The 25916-nt window shown below is 44.0% G+C and overlaps 1 protein-coding gene across 1 annotated transcript in view; it reads right to left on the bottom strand.

Moving 5' to 3' along the window:
• Positions 1–25916, bottom strand: part of LOC112224752 (TANK-binding kinase 1-binding protein 1-like) — a 121440-nt gene that overhangs the window by 12269 nt on the left and 83255 nt on the right. Inside the window, exons 6-7 of the mRNA XM_042305922.1 lie at positions 22087–22289; positions 21823–21884 (exon numbers count right to left, since the gene is read on the bottom strand). Coding sequence (XP_042161856.1) covers positions 21823–21884; positions 22087–22289 — 265 coding nt within the window. The remainder of the gene's footprint in view (positions 1–21822; positions 21885–22086; positions 22290–25916) is intronic.

Genomic DNA, 25916 nt, shown 5'->3' with positions numbered 1-25916 from the left:
AACACTATCATTTCACACATTGATGATGGTGGTAGATAAAGATGGTAAAATGACTGGTAAAGAACGGACACCTTATTGAATAAGGTGCTACAGTAGTAATGGAAAATGTGATGCTTGGAGAAAGAAATGAAAGTCTCACATTCTATGTCTGTGTTTACATGGGCAGCCCAATTCTGTATGTTTTTTTTCTCATTAATTGGTCTTCTGACCAATCAGATCCGCTCTGAAAAAGAGCTGATGTGAAAAGATCTGATGTGATTGGTCAAAATACCAATAAGTGGAAAAAAGTTCAGAATTGGGTTGCCTGTGTAAATGCAGCCTATTGTTCTTTGCTGTGTGATTTATTTGATTGTTTAACTTCAGCAGCGTTTTAGTAATATTTTACAGACAATAGTTAAATAAAGCGGTGTGATAAATGTGACTGCAGTGAAAATGTTCCTCTCCTTTTCAGAAATACAAGATGGCAAAGAATAGTTTGTTTGGACTGGACCTGTAGAACATCTTTCTTTGCTCTTTATCCAGAAGCGAAGCAATGATTTAGACAAATGACAAAGGTCATGACCTATACTGTACGAACCATGTACTGTATCAAAATTTCTGGTAGAAATATTGCCCCAAACCTTATGTAATATTATAAAATTGGTTGACTTCTGACATTTGTGTAAGCACAACCCCATTTGGGGATGAAAAGAGGGAACTAGGGAGGAACTAGAATAGATTCAGTGCCTATCATACGTATTCACCCCCTTTGATTTCTTCACATTTTAGTATGTTACAAAGTGGGATTAAATTGTCATTTTTGTAAACAATCTGCACAAAATACTCTAATGTCAAAGTGGAAGATTTGTTTAATTCTGGGGCGGGGGTGGGGGGATTAATGATAAATAAAACACTAATATACTTTGATTAGATAAGTATTCACCCTGCTAAGTCAAAACATATTAGAACACCTTCTTGGGTAAGAAGGTAACACCTTCTTGAGCTTTGCACACCTGGAATGCGCAGTATTTGCCATTATTATTTTCAAAATTCTTCAAGCTCTGTCAAGGTGTTGGGGATCATGGCTAGACAGCAATTTCAAGTCTTTCCATAGCTTTTCAAGCAGATTTAGGTCAGAACTTTGCCACTCAGGAACATTCAGAAACAGTCTTCTTGGTAAGCAACTCCATTATAGACTTGGCCTTATGTGGTAGGTTATCTGACTCCACACTCCAAGACTGCTTCCATCACGTGGACTGGGACATGTTTCGTATTGCGTCAGATAACAATATTGACGAATACGCTGATTCGGTGTGCGAGTTCATTAGAACGTGCGTTGAAGATGTCGTTCCCATAGCAACGATTAAAACATTCCCTAACCAGAAACCGTGGATTGATGGCAGCATTCGTGTGAAACTGAAAGCGCGAACCACTGCTTTTAATCAGGGCAAGGTGTCTGGTAACATGACCGAATACAAACAGTGCAGCTATTCCCTCCGCAAGGCTATCAAACAAGCTATGCGTCAGTACAGAGACAAAGTAGAATCTCAATTCAACGGCTCAGACACAAGGGGCATGTGGCAGGGTCTACAGTCAATCACGGACTACAGGAAGAAATCCAGCCCAGTCACGGACCAGGATGTCTTGCTCCCAGGCAGACTAAATAACTTTTTTGCCCGCTTTGAGGACAATACAGTGCCACTGACACGGCCTGCAACGAAAACATGCGGTCTCTCCTTCACTGCAGCCGAGGTGAGTAAGACATTTAAACGTGTTAACCCTCGCCAGTCTGCTGTTCCCACATGCTTCAAGAGGGCCACCATTGTTCCTGTTCCCAAGAAAGCTAAGGTAACTGAGCTAAACGACTACCGCCCCGTAGCACTCACATCCGTCATCATGAAGTGCTTTGAGAGACTAGTCAAGGACCATATCACCTCCACCCTACCTGACACCCTAGACCCACTCCAATTTGCTTACCGCCCAAATAGGTCCACAGGCGATGCAATCTCAACCACACTGCACACTGCCCTAACCCATCTGGACAAGAGGAATACCTATGTGAGAATGCTGTTCATCGACTACAGCTCGGCATTCAACACCATAGCACCCTCCAAGCTCGTCATCAAGCTCGAGACCCTGGGTCTCGACCCCGCCCTGTGCAACTGGGTACTGGACTTCCTGACGGGCCGCCCCCAGGTGGTGAGGGTAGGCAACAACATCTCCTCCCCACTGATCCTCAACACTGGGGCCCCACAAGGGTGCGTTCTGAGCCCTCTCCTGTACTCCCTGTTCACCCACGACTGCGTGGCCACGCACGCCTCCAACTCAATCATCAAGTTTGCGGACGACACAACAGTGGTAGGCTTGATTACCAACAACGACGAGACGGCCTACAGGGAGGAGGTGAGGGCCCTCGGAGTGTGGTGTCAGGAAAATAACCTCACACTCAACGTCAACAAAACTAAGGAGATGATTGTGGACTTCAGGAAACAGCAGAGGGAACACCCCCTATCCACATCGATGGAACAGTAGTGGAGAGGGTAGCAAGTTTTAAGTTCCTCGGCATACACATCACAGACAAACTGAATTGGTCCACTCACACAGACAGCATCGTGAAGAAGGCGCAGCAGCGCCTCTTCAACCTCAGGAGGCTGAAGAAATTCGGCTTGTCACCAAAAGCACTCACAAACTTCTACAGATGCACAATCGAGAGCATCCTGGCGAGGTCAGTACAGGTGCATCAAAGCTGGGACCGAGAGACTGAAAAACAGCTTCCATCTCAAGGCCATCAGACTGTTAAACAGCCACCACTAACATTGAGTGGCTGCTGCCAACACACTGACAATGACACTGACTCAACTCCAGCCACTTTAATAATGGGAATTGATGGGAAATGATGTAAATATATCACTAGCCACTTTAAACAATGCTACCTTATATAATGTTACTCACCCTACATTATTCATCTCATATGCATACGTATACACTGTACTCTATATCATCGACTGCATCCTTATGTAATACATGTATCACTAGCCACTTTAACTATGCCACTTTGTTTACATACTCATCTCATATGTATATACTGTACTCGATATCATCTACTGTATCTTGCCTATGCTGCTCTGTACCATCACTCATTCATATATCCTTATGTACATATTCTTTATCCCCTTACACTGTGTATAAGACAGTAGTTTTGGAATTGTTAGTTAGATTACTTGTTGGTTATTACTGCATTGTCGGAACTAGAAGCACAAGCATTTCGCTACACTCGCATTAACATCTGCTAACCATGTGTATGTGACAAATAAAATTTGATTTGATTTGATTTACATTAAAGCCAAAACGTGTATTCCTATGCCTTGTTTTTTGTTGTTGCAGTATTACTTTAGTGCCCTGTTGCATACAGGATGCATGTTTCGGGAATATTTTCACTCAGTCATTTATGTAATTACAACTACAATTACAACTACAATCTTGTTGATCAATCCTTAGTTTTCTCCGATCAAAGCCATTGAACTCGGTAGCTGTTTTAAAATCACCAATGGCCTCATGGTAACATCCCTGAGCAGTTTATTTCCTGTCCTGCAGCTCAGTTCAGAAGGACCACTGTATCTTTTGATGTGTCTGGGTGGTTTAATACATCATCCACATCAGAATTATTAACTTAGCCATGCTTAAAGAGATATTCAAGGTCTGATTTGTTATTGTTACCCATCTACAAATCACTGCCCTTCTTTATGAGGCTTTTTTTAAAAGCTCCCTGGTCTTGGTAGTTGACTCTATGCTTGAAATTCAATATTTGACTGAGGGACTATTTTAGGCTTGCTTAAACAGAGGTGATCAATACTTATGCAACAACTATATTTTAGTTATATAATTTGTTTAAAAAAATATATTTTCACTTTGACATTATGGAGTATTTTGGGAAGATCAATGAACAAATTATACATTTTAAAATCTATTTCAAGCCCACTTTGTAAATCCATAGGGGGTGAATAAGTATGATGCCTTCTGTATGTACTGTAGATATGCTGTGGTAGATAGGTGCCAGTCTGTATCCAGACAAAGCTTATCTGAGCTCTCAAACCAATATCCATAAAAATCTGACTCAGCTAACTCTACATAGTGATAGCAACAGATATAGAGAAAGATTTTCAACGGACAAACAACAACTTCTTCTTCATACTGCAACTGTACAACGGCGAATCAGGAAACATCTCAATTAATTTATATGGCCATGCCAATTAGAGAGCCAACACGAGAAGTCTCACCTTGTCATAGGAAAATGAAGAGTACTCTCCACAACCCACTGAATAACTTCATTGAGTCTTAATGTGTTAGGTTTTTTGTGTGTAGGAGTGAGAGGGAGGCAGTAGAAAACATACCCCATTTTGCCTGGAGGTTTTTGACCAGTAAACACTGAACCATTAGACAAAGGAAATGGCAGTCATCATGAGTCATTATTGTTGAATCTTTTCCATGAACACATGACTGTCATCACAATATATTTCAGCCAGGAGAATGGTGTTGACACCAGAAATGAATTACAGCTAGATCTGTTTATCTAAGAAACATGTCATCACATTTCCATTTTAGGGTCTCGATAGAACCTCTATTTTTAGGAAAATTGAGAATTCAACAAAATAATTTCGACCATAGACAACACATTCATACATTCCATCACTTAGTTAGGCCTTCAGACAGGCCTACCAAGTCCTCCCACTACGTTTCTGTATGACTCAGACAGGGCTATGAGTGGGCTATTGAAGCCCCTTCAACACCTTCACAACAACCTGAAAATAGAAGAGACCAAACATAACTTACAGGAACCGTGGAAGCCATTGATGACAGTGAAAGCCCTTATTCCCTCCTTCCTAACTGCCTCTATTGAAAGCTTTCATGAATATGGAAGTACCGGTATTCTATTTGAGAGCTGAAATCTCCTATCCTTCTTTTACAGTCCAAGGGGGATGTCTGAGTGACTATTTACACCTCGGTTACAGTCTCAAGTCTCTTGGATTTTCTATGCATCAAACTGTATTTATTGACTATTTTGACATCCGCGACTTCCTTTTCACACTTCTGCTCACACAATTCTCAACTTCGCCTGCGCCTCTCGACAATCTTTGAAAAGCACGGCTTGGAATGCAACACATTTCACTCACGCGTGTGTGATCTCTTATGTTTGTTATCAAAGCTACCAAGACTTCAATTGCACTGCAGCCACCTTTGCTTTGGAAAAGCTATTTGGAGGTGTGTGTGTGTGTGGGAGGAGAGATGATGAGTGTGTATCTAGCAAGAGGAGATTCATGACAGCCAATCTATATGCTGGTATGTGTGGGAAAGGAATTGTGTGTGGGCCGTATGAGCTGGAGCTGACCTCTGAATACACATTAGAGAGTACGGACTGTAGGCTTGCTGTTTCTGTAACTGCTACACAGCTTTTTGTTTGTGCTCTAACATCTATTTTGCCATACTACTATTGAGTACAGCCTGTCTGCTGTCACTCAACTGTAAGAAATGCAGATCCTAAACATAACTCAACATATCCACTACCGTTCAAAAGTTTGGGGTCACGTAGAAATGTCATTGTTTTCCATGAAAACCTACATGAAATGAGTTGCAAAATGAATAGGAAATATATTCAAGACGTTGACAAGGTTCTAAATAATGATTTTTAATTGAAATAATAATTGTGTCCTTCAAACTTTGCTTTCGTCAAAGAGTCCTCCATTTGCAGCAATTACAGCCTTGTGGATGTAACAGGTGTAAAATATACTTGATGTATTTTCACCGAAAATGTAATTTAAAAAAAAATATATATTTTTTTTTTAATTATTTTAAGGTTATTTTTTAGATGTATTTCATTACTTCCAAGAGTGAATTATTTTATTGTATTTCTTTTCTAAATTGTGTTAATGTTGTGATGTCATCATTGCGAGCCATACTCTTACTCCTCAGTTAGCTCAGAGCGTGATGAGGAGAGGCACATATACTTGTATGGAGTCCAGACTACAGCAGTAATTTTTGCCTTGTATTTGTTTCCATTCCATGCAGTCATTAAAAGAGAGACAAGCAGCTGAATTGTGTCCAGAGCCTTATCTTCCACCTACAACTTACCAGAACACAACGCAGAAAGGTACCGGTGCAGAAAAGGTTACATTGGTGCCGTGACCCGGATCAACGTGGGTCATTGTGAATCGCCGTTTATCAACACCAACTTGGTCGCTGGGAGTTGCTATGCTATAAACAGGTTGGAAGTGAAATCTCTTACACACGCAAGGGGAAAAAACAAATGTTTTGTTAGGTATATCTCTTAGATTAACTGATTCATTTGAAATTGTTGATACATATATTTCATTTTAGATGTGTATATTGATAGTGAATATGACTTATATTGTTGGAATATATTGTTGTTTATATTGTTGTTTTCAGTGATGAGCTTGAACTGGGTCTTGGGAGAGGGAGGTTTTTCAGGGAGTTGCCTCAGACCCCAGATAGAACTATAGGTGTTATAGATTCAGCAAAGTTTTGCTCTCCTCGGGTGCCTAACGACACACCCTCTGCTCCTGTAATTATGCTAAGTGACACTCACTCAGATAGTTCAGAGGTGGCCAGTCCTAACTTGGGAAATCTTATCACACAACTCGCCCATCAGATAGGACAGTCTATATCAGCTCAAATTAGGAAGAAAGGTGAGGGGAAGGAGGATAGTGGTGCACATGCTCAGGGCTCCAGTGCAGGCCAGACATTCACTGACACACCCTCCCTTAATTTATCTGGTATGAAGTTGGTCATGCGGTTTAAAGTTCAAAACAGCTGATAGGTGGACAGCAACTGAGATACAAGAACGTCTAGACGAGAATCAGTCTGAAATGAAAGCCCAAATGTTGACCAAGTCAAAGCGCCCTGCTGCTGTGAGACAGGTGGTCACACATGTCCAGACGCCTATACTTGAAGATGAAGTGACATCTTGTCCAGTGTCTCCTAACCATAGTGAGGTAATTGTCACACCCTCTAATCAAACTGAAGGAAACTGCATGCAACCATGATAAGCTTACTTGATCGTGTGCTAACGCAGAACACTCAGACAACAGTAAGACCGCAACACCCACCTAACCAAGGGTACTCTTACAGAAAATATTGCAAGGTGTGTAACGGTTCAAACAACTCTACACTTGCACACTGTAGAAGGGAGGGTCTGTGTTTGTCAGGCTTTGAGTCAGTTCACTGGAAGAAAAACTGTCCGAAGCCTGGGCCTAGATACAGTGAGGAGCACACACGAGCAACCAATGGAGCAGAGACGTTAAACTAGCGGACCCGCATTTGGAGGGGGGATATGCAGATCAAGAGAAACAAGCCCTCGACTGTGATGAAGATTTAGAACGACGATATGTGAACGCATGTAGTACAGCACCAGAAGGGGTTCGGGTCATAGCGCAGAATATACAAAGAGTAGCGCCATTTGATGAACTGTTTTATGCCCCAGTCACTGTAAATAACCAGTTCCAATTGAAAGGGATGCTTGACACTGGCTCCATGGCCTGTACTTTAAGTGAAGCAGCAGACCAAAGAATGCTTGCGGAAAATATTAGTCTAGAGAAGAAGCCACGATCAGAGCCAGTCATTCTCGTTGGTGTCGGGGGAGAAAACGGCACAACCAAAATGCATGTATGAAATTGACCTTAACGTGTACGGGATTAGTTGTTTAGTCCCTGTGCTCATAGTCCCAGGTCAGCATGATGATCTCATTCTCGGTACAAACTTGATAAAACACCTTATGCATCAAATGAAGGGTACTGACGAGTACTGGAGACTCATATCAGAATGTACTTCGCAGCCATCACCTGCAGGTGAGTACTTCTTGAACATGATGACTAACCTGACATGTTGGCAGAGTGAAGAAATGCCCAGAAAAATAGGGACAGTCAAACTCAACCAGGATGTCACACTCCTCGCTAAACAAGAGCATCTAGTATGGGGGAGGCTTCCCAACAGCGTGCCAATATCTCCAGGGAGCACTATTGTGGTCGAACCCACTTCATCCAAGACCATGCCACAAAATACCATGGTGGGTCGAGTCATCACACCCATGTGGGGCGACAGGTGGGTGCCCATGAAAGTCACCAACCTATCGGACAAACCTTTCACTCTAAAGAGAAACTGTAAGCTGGCTGATGTGTCTCCCTGTCTGGCTGTGGAGGACTTCACCGTTTTCCAAGGCTCCTGCAAGATGGAAGGGGGAACTCTAGGAAAGCAGCCCATCACAACCGACTCCGTGGATTTGAAGCAGAGACTGCTAGATGTAGGGTTGGGAGAGGGTTGACATCGAACAATCAGTCAAGCATCAAGAGAGAAATTAGTTCAGTTACTTATTAACTACAACGGTGTGTTCTCCAAGAGCGCTCTGGATTGTGGCGAAGCCAAGGGCTTTGAGCATCGCATTTGACTCACAGAGGACATACCATTTCACCTACCATATCGGAGGGTTCCGCCTGCCCATTACCAGAAACTACGACAAGTGTTGACGGAAATGGAGGAACAGGAAATAATCAGGAAATTTGTTAGCGAATATGCTTCCCCTCTAGTAATGGTGTGGAAGAAAGATGGTGGTCTTCGTATATGTACAGATTTCAGATGGCTAAATGCAAGGACACTCAAAGATGCACGTCACTTCCACACCAATCTGACTGTCATGCAGCCCTAGGGAGAAACACCTACTTCAGTACCATGGACTTGACGTCAGGATTTTGCAACATACCTACAGTTGAAGTTGGAAATTTACATACACTTAGGTTGGAGTCATTAAAACTCATTTTTTAACCACTCTTGTTAAAACAAACTATAGTTTTGGTAAGTCGGTTAGGACATCTACTTTGTGCATGACACAAGAATTTTTCCAACAATTGCATACAGACAAATTATTTAACTTATAATTCACTGTATCACAATTGCAGTGGGTCAGAAGCCTTTAAACAGTGTGGAAAATTTCTGAAAATTATGTCATGGCTTTACAAGCTTCTGATAGGCTAATTGACATCATTTGAGTCAATTGGAGGTGTACCTGTGGATATATTTCAAGGCCTACCTTCAAACGCAGTGCCTCTTTGTTTAACATCACAGGAAAATCAAAAGAAATCAGCCAAGACCTCCACAAAGATTGTAGACCTCAACCAGTGTGGTTTATCATTGGGAGCAATTTCCAAACGCCTGAAGGTACCACGTTCATCTGTACAAACAATAGTACGCAAGTATAAACACCATGGGACCACTCAATCGTCATACCGCTCGGGAAAGAGAAGTGTTCTGTCTCCTAGAGTTGAACGTACTTTGGTGCGAAAAGTGCAAATCAATCCCAGAACAACAGCAAAGGACCTTGTGAAGATGCTGGAGGAAACAGATACAAAAGTATCTATATCCACAGTAAAACGAGTCCTATATCGACATAACCTGAAAGGCCGCTCAGCAAGGAAGAAGCCACTGCTCCAAATCCGCCATTAAAAAAGCCAGACTACGGTTTGCAACTACACATGGGGACAAAGATTGTACTTTTTGGAGAAAAGTCTGTTGGTGGTCTGTTGAAACAAAATTAGAACTGTTTGGCCATTATGACCATCGTTATGTTTGGAGAAAAAAGGGGGAGGCTTGCAAGCCGAAGAACACTATCCCAACCGTGAAGCACGGGGGTGGCAGCATCATGCTGTGGGGGTGCTTTGCTGCAGGAGGTACTGGTGCACTTCGCAAAATAAATGGCATTATGAGGAGGCAATTTTCTTTTTACCCCCTTTTCTCCCCAATTTCGTGGTATCCAATTGTTTAGTAGCTACTATCTTGTCTCATCGCTACAACTCCCGTACGGGCTCAGGAGAGACGAAGGTTGAAAGTCATACATTCTCCAATACACAACCCAACCAAGCCGCACTGCTTCTTAACACAGCGCGCATCCAACCCGGAAGCCAGCCGCACCGTGCACCTGGCAACCTTGGTTAGCATGCACTGCGCCAGGCCCGCCACAGGAGTCGCTGGTGCGCGATGAGACAAGGATATCCCTACCGGCCAAACCCTCCCTAACCCGGACGACACTAGGCCAATTGTGCGTCGCCCCACAGACCTCCCGGTCGTGGCCGGTTACGACAGAGCCTGGGCGCGAAGCCAGAGTCTCTGGTGGGACAGGTGGCGCTGCAGTAAGGCACCCTTAACCACTGCGCCACCCGGGAGGCCATGAGGAGGCAAAATGATGTGGATATATTGAAGCAACATCTCAAGACATTAGTCAGGAAGTTAAAGCTTGGTCACAAATGGGTCTTCCAAATGGACAATAACCCCAAGCATACTTCCAAAGTTGTGGCAAAATGGCTTAAGGACAACAAAGTCAAGGTATTGGAGTGGCCATCACAAAGCCCTGACGTCAATCCTATAGAAAATGTGTGGGCAGAACTGAAAAAGCATGTGCGAGCAAGGAGGCATGCAAACCTGACTCAGCTACACCAGCTCTGTCAGGAGGAATGGGCCAAATTCACCCAACTTATTGTGGGAAGCTTGTGGAAGGCTTTCCGAAACGTTTGACCCAAGTTAAACCATTTAAAGGCAATGTTACCAAATACTAATTGAGTGTATGTAAACTTTTGACCCACTGGGAATGTGATGAAAGAAATAAAAGCTGAAATAAATCATTCTCTCCACTATTATTCTGACATTTCACATTCTTAAAATAAAGTGGTGATCATAACTAACCTAAGACAGGGAGTGTTAACTTGGATTAATTGTCTGGAATTGTGAAAAACTAAGTTTAAATGTATTTGGCTAAGGTGTATGTAAAATTCCGACTTAACTGGAGTAGGGAAAAAATAAAACTTGCCGACAAGTGGGAAGCTAAGGTGTTCACGGTCATTGACAGAAACCTACATACACACATATGGCATCATGATAAAGGAAACACCAAGGGGGTTCTAACTCTGTTTTAAAAAGGGTTTTCTTTATTTCTTCTGTTGTTCTGAGGATTATTTATGGATATGTAAAGCCAGTCGTGGCCAAATGTTTTGAGAATGACACAAATATTAATTTCACAACGTCTGCTGCCTCAGTTTGTATGATGGCAATTTGCATATATTTCAGAATGTTATGAAGAGTGATCAGATGAATTGCAATTAATTGCAAAGTCCCTCTTTGCCATGCAAATGAACTGAATTCCAAAAAAACATTTCCACTGCATTTCAGCCATGCCACAAAAGGACCAGCTGACATCATGTCAGTGTTTCTCTCGTTAACACAGGTGTGAGTGGTGACGAGGACAAGGCTGGAGATCACTCTGTCATGCTGATTGAGTTCAAATAACAGACTGGAAGCTTCAAAAGGATTGTGGTGCTTCGAATCATTGTTCTTCCTCTTTCAATCACGGTTACCTACAAGGACACACGTGTCGTCATTATTGCTTTGCACAAAAATGGCTTCACAGGCAAGGATATTGCTGCCAGTAAGATTGCACCTAAATCAACCATTTATCGGATCACCAAGAACTTCAAGAAGAGTGGTTCAATTGTTGTGAAGAAGGCTTCAGGGCGCCCAAGAAAGTCCAGCAAGCGCCAGAACCGTCTCCTAAAGTTGTTTCAGCTGCGGTATTGGGGCACCACCAGTACAGAGCTTGCTCAGGAATGGTAGCAGGCAGGCGTGAGTGCATCTGCACACACAGTGAGGCGAAAACTTTTGGAGGATGGCCTGGTGTCAAGAAGGGCAGCAAAGAAGCCACTTCTCTCCATGAGAAACATCAGGGACAGACTAATATTCTGCAAAAGGTACAGGGATTGGACTGCTGAGGACTGGGGTAAAGTCATTTTCTCTGATGAATCCCTTTGGTTTGGGGCATCCGGAAAAAAGTTGATCTGGAGAAGACAAGGTGAGCCCTACCGTCAGTCCTGTGTCATGCCAACAGCAAAGCATCCCGAGACCATTCATGTGTGGGGTTGCTTCTCAGCCAAGGGAGTGGGCTTTCCAGCATGATGGAGCACCTTTCCATAAGGCAAAAGTAATAACTAAGAGGCTCGGGGAACAAAACATCAATATTTTGGGTCCATGGCCAGGAAACTCCCCAGACCTTAATCCCATTGAAAACTTGAGGTCAATCCTCAGGAGGCGGGTGGACAAACAAAAACCCACAAATTCTGACAAACTCCAAGCACTGATTATGCAAGAATGGGCTGCCATGTGGCCCAGAAGTTAATTGACAGCATGCCAGGGCAGATTGCAGAGGTTTTGAAAAAGAAGGGTCAACAATGCAAATATTGACTCTTTTCATCAACTTCATGTAATTGTCAATTAAAGCCTTTGACACCAAGTAACATCTGACAAAAATATCTAAAGACACTGAAGCAGCAAAAATTATGTGAAAATTAATATTTGTGTCATTCTCAAAACTTTTGGCCACGACTGTAAGTGATGTGTAGAATGGTGTCAAGGGATAATGTGATGTGAGGACGAGTGTTGTATGATGTACGTGGCATCGTATTTGTCTAGAAGGTTCCCAGGCCTGATCAATCTTAGATTCCTCTGAATCTGCTTGCAGATAGCTTAGGTAGCAGAGATGAGATCTTGGTGTTCACGTGTGCCACTTATAGTGACTTGTAGTTCGCAAATGTTCACAAATTCACAAGAAAAGACAAGCAAAAGTTATATCGTCACTGATTTAGTGTTGCATTATTGTCTATAGGAATATATATAATGTGAATGGGGATAATGTTCGAGTGCAACTTTGCAAGGCTAGCTCAACTATCGTTAGCTTTGTGGCGGGAGAGGGTCTCTTTCAGGTGCAGACATTGTGAGTAAATGATAAATGATAAAATCATAAATGATTTTCTCCTTGGTTTTCTGCACTGTCTTTTATCAGGCAAATATACTTGTATGGAGTCCAGACTGCAGCAGTAACTTTTGCCTTGTATTTGTATCCATTCCATTAAAAGAGAGACAACCAGCTGAATTGTGTTCAGAGCCTTATGTTCCACCTACACCTTACCAGAACACAACACAGAAAGGTACCGGTGCAGAACCGGTTACACAGACCTTTGGCATTCTAGTTGTCAATTTCTTGAGGTAATCTGAAGAGATTTCACCCTATACTGCCTGAAGCACCTCCTACAATTTGTATTGGCTTGATGTGCACAATTTACATACCATATGGTAAATCTGCTCCCACAACAGCTCAATAGCATTGAGATGTGGCTGTGCTGGCCACTCCACTATAGAGAGCTTCTTCCCTAAATAGTTCTTGCATAGTTTGGAGCTGTGCTTTGGGTCATTGTCCTGGAATTTGGCTCCAATTTAACGCTGTCCACAGGGTATGGCATGGCAGTGCAAAATAGAGTGATAGCCTTCCTTCTTCAAGATCCATTTTACCCTGTACAAATATCCCACTTTACCACCACCAAAGCACCCCCAGACCATCACATTGCCTCCACCATGCTTGACAGATGGTGTCAAGCACCTATCCAGCATCTTTTAATTTTTTCTGCATCTCATGAATGTTCTTCTTTGTGATCCGAACACCTCAAACTTAGATGGGTCTGTCCATAACACTTTTTTTCCCCCAATCTTACTCTGTCCAGTGTCTGTCTTCTTTTGCCCATCCTAATCTTTTCTTTTTATTGGCAGTCTGAGATATGGCTTTTTCTTTGCAACTCTGCCTAGAAGGCCAGCATCCCAGAGTCGCCTCTTCACTGTTGATGTTGAGATTGGTGTTTTACAGGTACTATTGAAGCTGCCACTAGGTAGTAATGAAGCTGCCAGTTGACAACTTGTGAGGCGTCTGTTTCTCAAACTAGACACTCTAATGTACTTGTCCTCTTGCTCAGTTGTGCACCAGGGCCTCCCACTCCTCTTTCTATTCTGGTTAGAGCCAGTTTGCTCTGTTCTGTGAATGGAGTAGAATAGAATAGAAGAATAGACTAATGAGTTTTAGAAGAAAGGTCTTTGTTTCTGGCCATTTTGAGCCTGTAATTGAACCCACAAATTCTGATGCTCCAGATACTCAATTAGTCTAAAGGCCAGGTTTATTGATTCTATAAACAGAACAACAGTTTTCAGCTGTGCTAATATAATTGCAAAAGGGTTTTCTAATGATCAATTAGCATTTTAAAATTATAAACTTGGATTAGCTAACACAACGTGCCATTGGAACACAGGAGTGATGGTTGCTGATAAGAGGCCTCTGTATGTCTATGTAAATATTCCATTAAAAATCAGCCGTTTCCAGCTACAATAGTCATTTACAACATTAACCTGTTTAGTGTAGAGGGCAGTATTTTGATGTTTCGATGAAAAACGTACCCAAATGAAACTGCCTATTTCTCAGGCCCAGAATCTAGAATATGCATATCATTGTCAGATTAGGATAGAAAACACTCTAAGTTTCCAAAACTGTCAAAATATTGTCTGTGAGTATAACAGAACTGATATTGCAGGCGAAAACCTGAGGAAATTCCAACCCGGAAGTGCTGTTTTTCCTGAAACCTCTCTGTTCCATTGCATGCCTTCCCTCCATTTAAAGGGATATCAACCAGATTCCTTTCCCTATGGCTTTCACATGGTGTGAACAGTCTTTAGACATAGTTTCAGGCTTTTATTCTGAAAGATGAGCGAGAACGATCACATCGCATCAGTGGATGGCTGGGTGCCTGCAGAGTTTTGCAAGCACAACAGCTTGGAGCAGACATTTTCTCTCTCTCCCCTATTGAAAAAGCTACGGTCCGGTCCGGTTGAAATATTATCGATTATTTATTGTAAAAACAACCTGAGGATTGATTATAAAAAACGTTTGACATGTTTCTACGAACTTTACGGATACTATTTGGAATTTTTATCTGCCCTGCCCTGACCGCTCGAAGCCTATGGATTTCTGAACAAAACGCGCCAACTAAATGGAGGTATTTTGGATATAAAATAATATTTGTGAAACAAAAGGATAGTAGCTACATTTATTGTGTAACTGGGAGTCTCGTGAGTGCAAACATCTGAAGATCAAAGGTAAGCGATTCATTTTATTGCTTTTCTGACTTTCGTGACCAATCTACTTTGCTGCTAGCTGTTTGTAATGTTTTGTCTGCTGAGAGAGATGCCCTTACATAGAAAAGCTTTTTGGAAATCTGACACGCCAGGTGGATTAACAACAAGCTAGGCTGTGTTTTGCTATATTGCACTTGTGATTTCATGAAAATTAAATATTTTTAGTAATTTAATTTGGTGCGCTGCAATCCAACAGATGTTGATGAAAATGATCCCGCTAAAGGGATGGGTGCGCCAAGAAGTTAACAATGTCTACACTGTATTTCTGATCAATTTGAGGTTATTTTAATGGACAAAAAGTGTTATTTTCCTTCAAAAACAAAGGACATTTCTAAGTGACCCCAAACTTTTGAATGGTAGTATACATACACCGTACAATTTCTCAATAAAAGTTCCATTGGTTAGTGATATTTAATAAAAGGTAATGGATGATTACAGGTACCGGTATCTAACGTCACAGAGCAGTGGAGGCTGCTGAGGGGAGAACGGCTCATAATAATGGCTGGAATAGTTTATGTGTTTGATGTATTTGATACCATTTCCAGTGATTCCACTCCAGCCATTACCACGAGCCCGTCCTCCCAGATGAAGGTGCCACCAATCTCCTGTGTCACAGAGGCAGTAGTAATGAGGCCTGATGAAACAAGCACTAAATATGTGCGGGCTTTCGACTCATGTCCACAGCCTACACACCGTCAGAAGCCACTGTACAGTAATAACACATTTATAACACAGGAGGTCTATTCTCTGCTGTTCCTTACTGTGTTCCCTTTTACTTTCTGAATTTGTTTGAGATTGAAAATGTGATCTCCATACTGTGGAACTGAACAAAGCAATTACAATTGTAAACAAGTATGTCAACCATGTCAAGTTCATTCCAAAATAGTCTACACAATTCAATTATCACATTTAATAATCTCTGCATTTTTCTGCAGGGGAATTACAAAATTTGAAGTCAAACATCATAATTGTCTGTGTCTCCAGAACATGCAACACGCGACCAGTTTCACAAGAATCTAAGAGCCATTTACATTAAACAAGAGCTCTTACAAGAAGTCAGCTCTCATTCAGAAAGAAAATAAGGTGAGTAAGGCAGTGAAACCAAGATGTGACTGAGGTCTGGAAAAGTAGTAGGCTTCCCCTCACTGGCCTCTGCCCCACTCAATCTCAACCTCTCTACAGTGCAATTTACATCCACTTTCTTACCGAAACAGTATTCACGTTTCACATGTTGGTTTTTCATACAGCTAGTGGGCGAGCTGTATGTGGTGTGACTGATGTGTGTAGGAGGATGGGGAGACTGAATGGGGTAGAGGGGCGCATAGTCCCCACAGAGGTGTCAGTGCATGAAGAACTGCTGTCAGGAAACGTTGTGCTCACACTGCCCTCTACTGTTGTCTTATATATTACCACACAAGACAAAACAGTTCCCCACATTGAAAGACACAGAGGTCCACAAAATGATCCAGTGCAAGGTGTATGGGCACTAATGTACAAGTAATGTCAATGCATGCAAATGCAATGGAAAGGCCATTATTCTAGGCAGAGTTCTACTTTAAGATGGGCCTGGAAAAAAGCTCATTTAGATTCTAATGAGTTCCCTAGAGATGACCCTTTAGACCCTCTAATGTCTAGACCAGCGATGGGACTAATTTAAAGCATAGTTGTTACGGTTCTCTTCCTCTGACGAAGAGGTGGAACAAGGATCGGACCAAAATGCAGCGTGTAGATTGCGATCCATGTTTAATCAACAAAACGTAAACACGAATCAATACAAACACTACAAAACAAATAAACATAACGAAAACCGAAACAGCCTATACTTGTGTCAACTAACACAGCGACAGGAACGAAGACACTAAGGACAATCACCCACGACAAACTCAAAGAATATGGCTGCCTAAATATGGTTCCCAATCAGAGACAACGATAAACACCTGCCTCTGATTGAGAACCACTCCAGACAGCCATAGACTTTGCTAGATAACCCCACTAGCTACAATCCCGATACATACACACCAAAACCCCAAGACAAAACACACCACAATACAAAAACCCCATGCCACACCCTGGCCTGACCCAATACATGAAGAAAAACACAAAATACTTAGACCAGGGCGTGACAGAACCCCCCCCCTAAGGTGCGGACTCCCGAACGCACCTCAAAACAATAGGGAGGGTCCGGGTGGGCGTCTGTCCATGGTGGCGGCTCCGGCACGGGACGTGGAAACCACTCAGTCAATGTCTTAGTCCCCTCTCCTCGCGTCCCTGGATAGTCCACCCTCGCCGCCGACCATGGCCTAGTAGTCCTCACCCAGAAACCCACTGGACTGAGGAGCAGATCGGGACTGAAGGACAGCTCGGGACTGAGGGGCAGCTCGGGACTGAGGGGAAGCTCGGGAGTGAGAGAAAGCTCAGGAGTGAGAGAAAGCTCGGGAGTGAGAGAAAGCTCAGGAGTGAGAGAAAGCTCAGGAGTGAGAGGAAGCTCAGGAGTGAGAGGAAGCTCAGGAGTGAGAGGAAGCTCAGGAGTGAGAGGAAGCTCAGGAGTGAGAGGAAGCTCAGGAGTGAGAGGAAGCTCAGGAGTGAGAGGAAGCTCAGGCAGGTAGGTAGATCTACCAGATCCTGGCTGGCTGGTGGTTTCAGCAGATCCTGGCTGACTGGCAGATACTGGCAGATCCTGGCCGACTGGCGGATCTGGCGGATCCTGGCCGACTGGCGGATCTGGCGGATCCTGGCCGACTGGCGGATCTGGCGGATCCTGGCCGACTGGCGGATCCTGGCAGTTCTGGCAGATCCCGGCTGACTGGCGGATCTGGAAGAGTCTGGTTGACTGGCAGATCTGGAAGAGTCTGGTTGACTGGCAGATCTGGAAGAGTCTGGCTGACTGGCAGATCTGGAAGAGTCTGGCTGACTGGCAGAGTCTGGCTGACTGGCGGATCTGGAAGAGTCTGGCTGACTGGCGGATCTGGAAGAGTCTGGCAGATCTGGAAGAGTCTGGCCGACTGCCGGATCCTGGCAGACTGAAAGATCTGGCTGCTCCATGCTGACTGGCTGCTCCACGCTGACTGGCGGCTCTGGCTGCTCCATGTAGGCTGACAGCTCTGGCGGCTTCTTACAGACTGGCGGCTCCGTGCAGACTGGCAGCTCCGTGCAGACTGGCAGCTCCGTGCAGACTGGCAGCTCCGTGCAGACTGGCAGCTCTGGCTGCTCCATGCAGACTGACAGCTCCATGCAGACTGACAGCTCTGGCTGCTCCATGCAGACTGACAGCTCTGGCTGCTCCATGCAGACTGACAGCTCTGGCTGCTCCATGCAGACTGACAGCTCTGGCTGCTCCATGCAGACTGACAGCTCTGGCTGCTCCATGCCGGCTGGCAGCTCTGGCTGCTCCATGTCGGCTGGCAGCTCTGGCTGCGCTGAACAGGCGGGAGACTCCGGCAGCGCAGGAGAGAGGCTCTGGCTGCGCTGAACAGGCGGGAGACTCCAGCAGCGCTGTAGAGGAGAAAGGCTCCGGCAGCACTGGAGAGGCGAGGCGCACTGTAGGCCTGATGCTGGTACTGGTGGTACTGAACCGAGAACACGCACAGGAAGCCTGGTGCGGGGAGCTGCTACCGGAGGGCTGGAGTGTGGAGGTGGCACAGGATGGGCTAGACCGTGAAGGCGTACTGGAGATCTTGAGAGCAGTGCTGGCACAGGACGTGCAAGGCTAGGGATGTGCACAGGAGGCCTGGTGCGTGAGGCTGGCACCAACTTCACCAGCCGACTAACACGCACCTCAGGACGAGTATGGAGCGCTAACCCAGGTGCCATCAAATCCCCGACACGTTCCGTCGGGCGAATTCCATGCAAAAAGCACCAACACAGCAACTCCCTCATTTCTCTCTCCTCCAATTTCCCCATTAACTCCTTCACAGTCTCTGTTTCGCTCACCTCCAACACCGGCTCTGGTTCTGGTCTCCTCCTTGGCTCCTCACGATAAACAGGGAGAGTTGGCTCAGGTCTGACTCATGACTCTGCCACACTCTCCCTGAGCCCCCCAATAGATTTTTGGGGCTGACTCTCAGGCTTCCTTCCGAGTCGCCGTGCTGCCCCCTCATACCGGCGCCTCTCCAGTTCTTCTTTGGGGCGGCGATATTCTCCAGGCTGAGCCCAGGGTCCTTCTCCGTTTAGGATTTCCTCCCATGTCCAGAAATCCTTATAGCGCATCTCCTCTTTGGGCTGCTCCTGCCTGTTGACACGCTGCTTGGTCCGTTGGTGGTGGGTGATTCTGTTACGGTTTTCTTCTATCTCCTCCTCTGACGAAGAGGTGGAACAAGGATCGGACCAAAATGCAGCGTGTAGATTGCGATCCATGTTTAATCAACAAAACGTAAACACAAATCAATACAAACACTACAAAACAAATAAACGTAACGAAAACCGAAACAGCCTATACTTGTGTCAACTAACACAGCGACAGGAACGAAGACACTAAGGACAATCACCCACGACAAACTCAAAGAATATGGCTGCCTAAATATGGTTCCCAATCAGAGACAACGATAAACACCTGCCTCTGATTGAGAACCACTCCAGACAGCCATAGACTTTGCTAGATAACCCCACTAGCTACAATCCCAATACATACACACCAAAACCCCAAGACAAAACACACCACAATACAAAAACCCCATGCCACACCAGGGCGTGACAATAGTAATAAATCAATAAAATAAAAATGTTTGGCGGGAGGGGAAGTCAGTCATGGTCCCAACTTACTGTTGAAAGTTAGAATAATAGAATACACAAGGTGCAATTGTGCATCAGCAGTCACTTAATAAGGAGCATTTTTATTTTCGATTGGTAAATGAGTCTAGCTGTCAGCTACAAAGCTACACTCTGAATCAGAGAGGTGCGGGGGGCTGCCATAATCGACATACACGTCTTCGGCGCCCGGGGAACAGTGGGTTATCGGCTAGCTCAATGGCAGAACGACAGATTTTGACCTTGTCAGCTCTGGCATTTGATTCAGCAACCTTTTGGTTACTGGCTCAACGATCTAGCCACTAGGCTACGTGCCACCTCAGGCCCATTGTTCATCAGTTATCATATTAAAAACTGCAAATATTTGCCTCTACCCTATGGAAAAATGTGTAGAATTGCAGGAAATTAGCTGTAAAACGGACAATGAACACAACTGCCTTTTATCGATGGCAGAGATACCGTGACGAGATCCTGAGACCCGTTGTCGTGCCATTCATCCGCCCCCATCACTTCATGTTCAGCATGATAATGCACAGTCCCATGTCACAAGGATCTGAACACAATTCCTGAAAGCTGAAAATGTCTTCTTCCATGGCCTGCATACACACTAGACATGTCACCCATTGAGCCTGTTTGGGATGCTCTTGATTTACGTGTACGACAGTGTGTTCCAGTTCCCGACAATATCCAGCAACCTTGCACTGCCATGGAAGAGGAGGGACAACATTCCCACAGGCCACAATCAACAGCCTGATCAACCCTATGCGAAGGAGATGTGTCGCGCTGCATGAGGCAAATGTGGTCACTTCAGATACTGACTGGATTTCTGATCAATGCCCCTCCCTTTTTTGTAAAGGTATCTGTGACGAACAGATGCATATCTGTATTCCCAGTCATGTGAAATCCATACATTAAGGTATAATGAATTAATTTAAATGAACTGATTTCCTTATATGAACTGCAACTCCGTAAAAAACTGTTTCATATTGCGTTTATATTTTTGTTCAGTGTAAATTATTGCCACCGTGGCCCGCCAGTGTAACTGCTAAACTGCTTACTGACTGTACACTGTACTGCATGATTGTAGCAAGTTTACTAACACGTTATTTCTATTAGACTATGTTGACTATGACATTACTTTAGCTAATATGGTGATAACGATGTAGGCCTTGTGTAGCGGTTATGATATGAAGATTTGGCTTGGAAATGTTTTTTTCGCCTGGTCACAGACAGCTGATGTGTTGTGCATTAAAATCCACAAGCAAAGGGAAAAGGTGAGAGGAGGAGAGCACGTAGACGTGAGGAGGAATACGACGAGCTGTTTGTATGTGGCTATGAAAGTGAACTGTTTGTGTGTGTTCAGGGGTGTAATTCAATCCGCTGATTCTGTTGAAAAACTTTTCTTAAATGGAAGCAAACGGGGAAAAACATACCTGAATTTGTCCAATAGATACTCTCCTTTGCAACCGTTGGACTACTGATTACAGCCTAGATCAGCTAGATGCAGGCAAGAGTGTGCAAGGCATGACTGTTCTTTTGACCTGTGCGCACCTACGTTGTAAACTTCCATTCATTGGCTAGGTTGCAGCAATCTCATGATGTAACAGCCTCAACCTATCGATGTTACATTGAACTGGGTGAATGGAATATGAATGACAGTCATCCAATATGCTGTAATAGAAATAAGGCCTTGCTCATTAAAAAGCACTGACCTCCACTGGTGTTGTAGGCAGTCCCACGAGCCACTGCGGCCCCCGTCCCCATCAAAGTTGCCCATCCCTGGTCTAGACCTTCAGATATGAGTCAGGTACAGATCCTAGTGAAACATTACTGTCTGCTACTATTCTCTCTCTCTGTCTCTCTTCTCCTCTCTCTCGCCCTCTGTATGTCTCTCTCTGCCTCTCTCTCTCTCTCAAACTATTTATCTCATACCTCTTTCTCTCCTTCTGTCCCTCCCAACCTCTCCCTCTCTCTATCCGACAGCTAAAAAGTTGCAGGTCTTATGGTGTCACATAGTAAATGGTTGTTGTCGTCATCACTTACTGCTCATCTCCCACCTTCTTTATCCACTCCACATCACACTGCTCACACGGCGAAGTCATTTCCTGCCGAAGTAGAGCATGAAATTACATTAGCATGCAGGTGCTCGAAGTAGATTGGACAAAATGTGACAGCAAGAGCCAGGCGAGAACAAGAGTTAGACAGAAGTGACTATGCTTAAGAAAATAGAGGGAGAATATATCAGTTTGTTATACATACCAGTGTGTTAGATATGTGTGTGTGTGTGTGTGTGTGTTGTTCACTGACCCTCCCTATGTGGTTGTTCTGGATCTGTCTCAGCTCCTCCTGCAGTCTCTCACACTCGGCCTTCACTTCCTCTTCCCTCTGACACGCCCGCTCGGCCTCATGCCGCGCCCTCTCTAGCTCCACCTCCAGACGCTGCAGCTTCAGGTCTGACAAAGTGTCTAGACTACGAGAGCTCTGCAGGGTCAGCGCAGGACAGTCCAGCACTGGGGAGGGGGAAACACACACACACACGCACAAGCACAAACACACACAGCATCAATCTAGAGGGACTTAATTATCCCAGTGTTTATAACATCCATCCATCATCAGTGAGGCATTTTAATGTTTTATTTTTATAAAAACATTTTTTTTTTGGAACATGTGAACCTTCACGTGCTTTAATAACAAACTGGTTGGTTTAGCCACGGAAGAAATACAGGAACCTTCCTGCTAGCCATGATTGTGTGATAATGGATGGTCTGGAAATGCAGAGATGAGTTTGGATTGGTCTGCCATGTAGCATGCTTCTGTCTATAACATAAGATGCAAAGTATGTGTGGATAATCCAACTATGCAAGTAACCTTTTAACTGTACCATTTACACCTTCTGTATCCTGTGCATGTGACAAATAAACTTAGATTATATTTGATATAGTGTGTGTTTACCAGAGACAGTAAAGTGAAGAACAACATGACCTGCACCAAAATCAGATGATGACATAGGCCAAGGACTAGATATTGCTACTTACTTTCACCACGTTTAGTCTTGAAATCTTTGTTTGTTTACTACACCGTGAATCCTTAAATATATGGGTGGGGCTAAGGCTTAAGAGAGTGTGGACGATGCTGCATGGGTGTAGACAAAGAAGAGCTCTCCAGTAGCTGTACCAAAACATTCAAGGGCCATTTTCTCAAAAGTGGGGTTACAAGTTTATCAACTTTCAAAGCAGAATGACTTTCTCATTGTTCCTCAACTGCAGTGTATGATATACAATTTTCTAGCTCGGAGTTTCTACTTTTATCCAATGTAAAAAACACCACTTCAAATTTAGCTACATAGGACCGAATCCAGGTGGTGGGTCACAAATGTTCCCCAATGCTAGAAAGGGGCCTGAGTGAAAATGTTTGGGAACTAGTTTGTGAACATACTATATACATTTTACGAACACGATACATTTTACACCATCTTGTTTTTCTTGCTACCCTCAACCCATCCCATCTATCTTCTACTTGCCATTCTACTTTTCAACTGTGCTGTGATGTTTCACAAAAAAGCTTTCTATTCTCATAGTTTCTACAGATTGTAAATTAAATAAACATTCTTACTAAGAGTATTATTATATCATTGATCAAATGACTATGGCTTTTCAAGTCACCCAGTAGTGCTATATGCAGAATTGCAAAATGTTTTTCTAATGATCAATTAGCCTTTTAAAATGATTAACTTGGATTAGCTAACACAAAGTGCCATTGGAACACAGGAGTGATGGTTGCTGATAATGAGCCTCTGTAGATATTCCATTAAAAATCAGCCGTTTCCAGCTACAATAGTCATTTACAACATTAACAATGTCTACACTGTATTTCTGATCAATTTGATGTTATTTTAATGGACAATTATTATTTTTTTCCTTCAAAAACAAGGACATTTCTAAGTGACCCCAAACTTTTGAACAGTAGTGTATCATAATTTAAATAGAAAAACACAAAGTTTTGAATCCAGCGTTGTTTTGTATATCAGTTTATAAACCATAAGCCATGGAATTGAAACATCGAAAATCTCACTATTTAATTTGTAATTTGTAATTTTTGGGGTCCTTAAATGGAACTGGTTAAAGATTTTATTTGTATATATACTGCTGCTCTTGAATTAATTGTGACTTTTATTTATTTTTCTTATCCATTTTTCCTTTCAACTGCATTGTTGTTCAGGGATTCGTAAGTAAGCGTTTCACTGTATTCAGCGCATTTGACTAATACAATTTGATTTGATTTGATTTGTAAGGTGCCAGTCAAATGTTGGTGGATGGAGCGAGACATGATGTCCCAGATGTGCCCAATTGGATTCAGGTCTGGGGAACGGGCGGGCCAGTCCATAGCATCAATGCCTTCCTCTTGCAGGAACTGCTGACACACTCCAGCCACATGAGGTCTAGCATTGTCTTGCATTAGGAGGAACCCAGGGTCAACCGCACCAGCATATGGTCTCACAAGGGGTCTGAGGATCTCATCTCGGTACCTAATGACAGTCAGGCTACCTCTGGCGAGCACATGGAGGGCTGTGCGGCCCCCCAAAGAAATGCCACCCCACACCATGACTGACCCACCGCCAAACCGGTCATGCTGGAGGATGTTTTCATCTGCTTTCATCTGTGAAGAGCACAGGGCGCCAGTGGCGAATTTCCCAATCTTGGTGTTCTCTGGCAAATGCCAAACGTCCTGCACGGTGTTGGGCTGTAAGCACAACCCCCACCTGTGGACGTCGGGCCCTCATACCACCCTCATGGAGTCTCTTTCTGACCATTTGAGCAGACACATGCACATTTGTGGCCTGCTGGAGGTCATTCTGCAGGGCTCTGGCAGTGCTCCTCCTGCTCCTCCTTGCACAAAGGCGGAGGTAGCGGTCCTGCTGCTGGGTTGTTACCCTCCTACGGCCTCCTCCACATCTCCTGATGTAATGGCCTGTCTCCTGGTAGCGCCTCCATGCTCTGGACACTACGCTGACAGACACAGCAAACCTTCTTGCCACAGCTCGCATTGATGTGCCATTCTGGATGAGCTGCACTACCTGAACCACTTGTGTGGGTTGTAGACTCCGTCTCATGCTACCACTAGAGTGAAAGCACTGCCAGCATTCAAAAGTGACCAAAACATCAGCCAGGAAGCATAGGAACTGAGAAGTGGTCTGTGGTCGCCACCTGCAGAACCACTCCTTTATTGGGGGTGTCTTTCTAATTGCCTATAATTTCCACCTGTTGTCTATTCCATTTGCACAACAGCATGTGCAATTTATTGTCAATCAGTGTTGCTTCTTAAGTGGACAGTTTGATTTCACAGAAGTGTGATTGACTTAGAGTTACATTGTGTTGTTTTAGTGTTCCCTTTATTTTTTTGAGCAGTGTATATATAAGTATTCAGACCCTTTGCTATGAGACTCAAAGTGAGCTCAGGTGCATCCTGTTTCCACTGATCATCCTTGAGATGTTTCTACAACTTGATTGGAGTCCACCCGTGGTAAATTCAATTGATTAGACATGATTTGAAAATGCACACAATTGTCTATGTGAGGCAGAGAAGGTTACCAAAAAATGTCTGCAGCATCGAAGATCCCCAAGAAAATAGTGGCCTCCATCATTCATAAATGGAAGAAGCATCTTTCTAGAGCTGACAGCCTGGCCAAACTGAGCAATCTGGGGAGAAGGGTCTTGGTTAGGGAGGTGACCAAGAACCTGATGGTCACTGACAGAGCTCTAGAGTTCCTCTGTGGAGATAGGAGAACCTTCCAGAAGGACAACCATTTCTGCAGCACTCCAGCAATCAGGCCTTTATGGTAGAGTGACCAGACAGAAGCAACTCCTCAGTAAAAGGCACATGACAGCCTGCTTGGAGTTTTCCAAAAGCTACCTAAAGACTCTCAGACCATGAGAAACAAGATTCTCTGGTCTGATGAAACGAAGACTGAACTCTTTGGCCTGAATGCCAAGTGTCACGCCTGGAGGAAACCTGGCACCATCCCTAAGGTGAAGCATGGTGGTGGCAGCATCATGCTGTTGGGATGTTTTTCAGCAGCATGAGCTGGGAGACTAGTCAGGATCGAGGCAAAGATGAAGGGAGCAAAGATCCTTGATGAA

The sequence above is a fragment of the Oncorhynchus tshawytscha genome, linkage group LG25, assembly GCF_018296145.1.
Source record: "Oncorhynchus tshawytscha isolate Ot180627B linkage group LG25, Otsh_v2.0, whole genome shotgun sequence".
Taxonomy (NCBI): domain Eukaryota; kingdom Metazoa; phylum Chordata; class Actinopteri; order Salmoniformes; family Salmonidae; genus Oncorhynchus; species Oncorhynchus tshawytscha.
The sequence above is the reverse complement of the archived record's forward strand: the minus strand, read 5'-3'. Positions and strand labels throughout refer to the sequence as shown.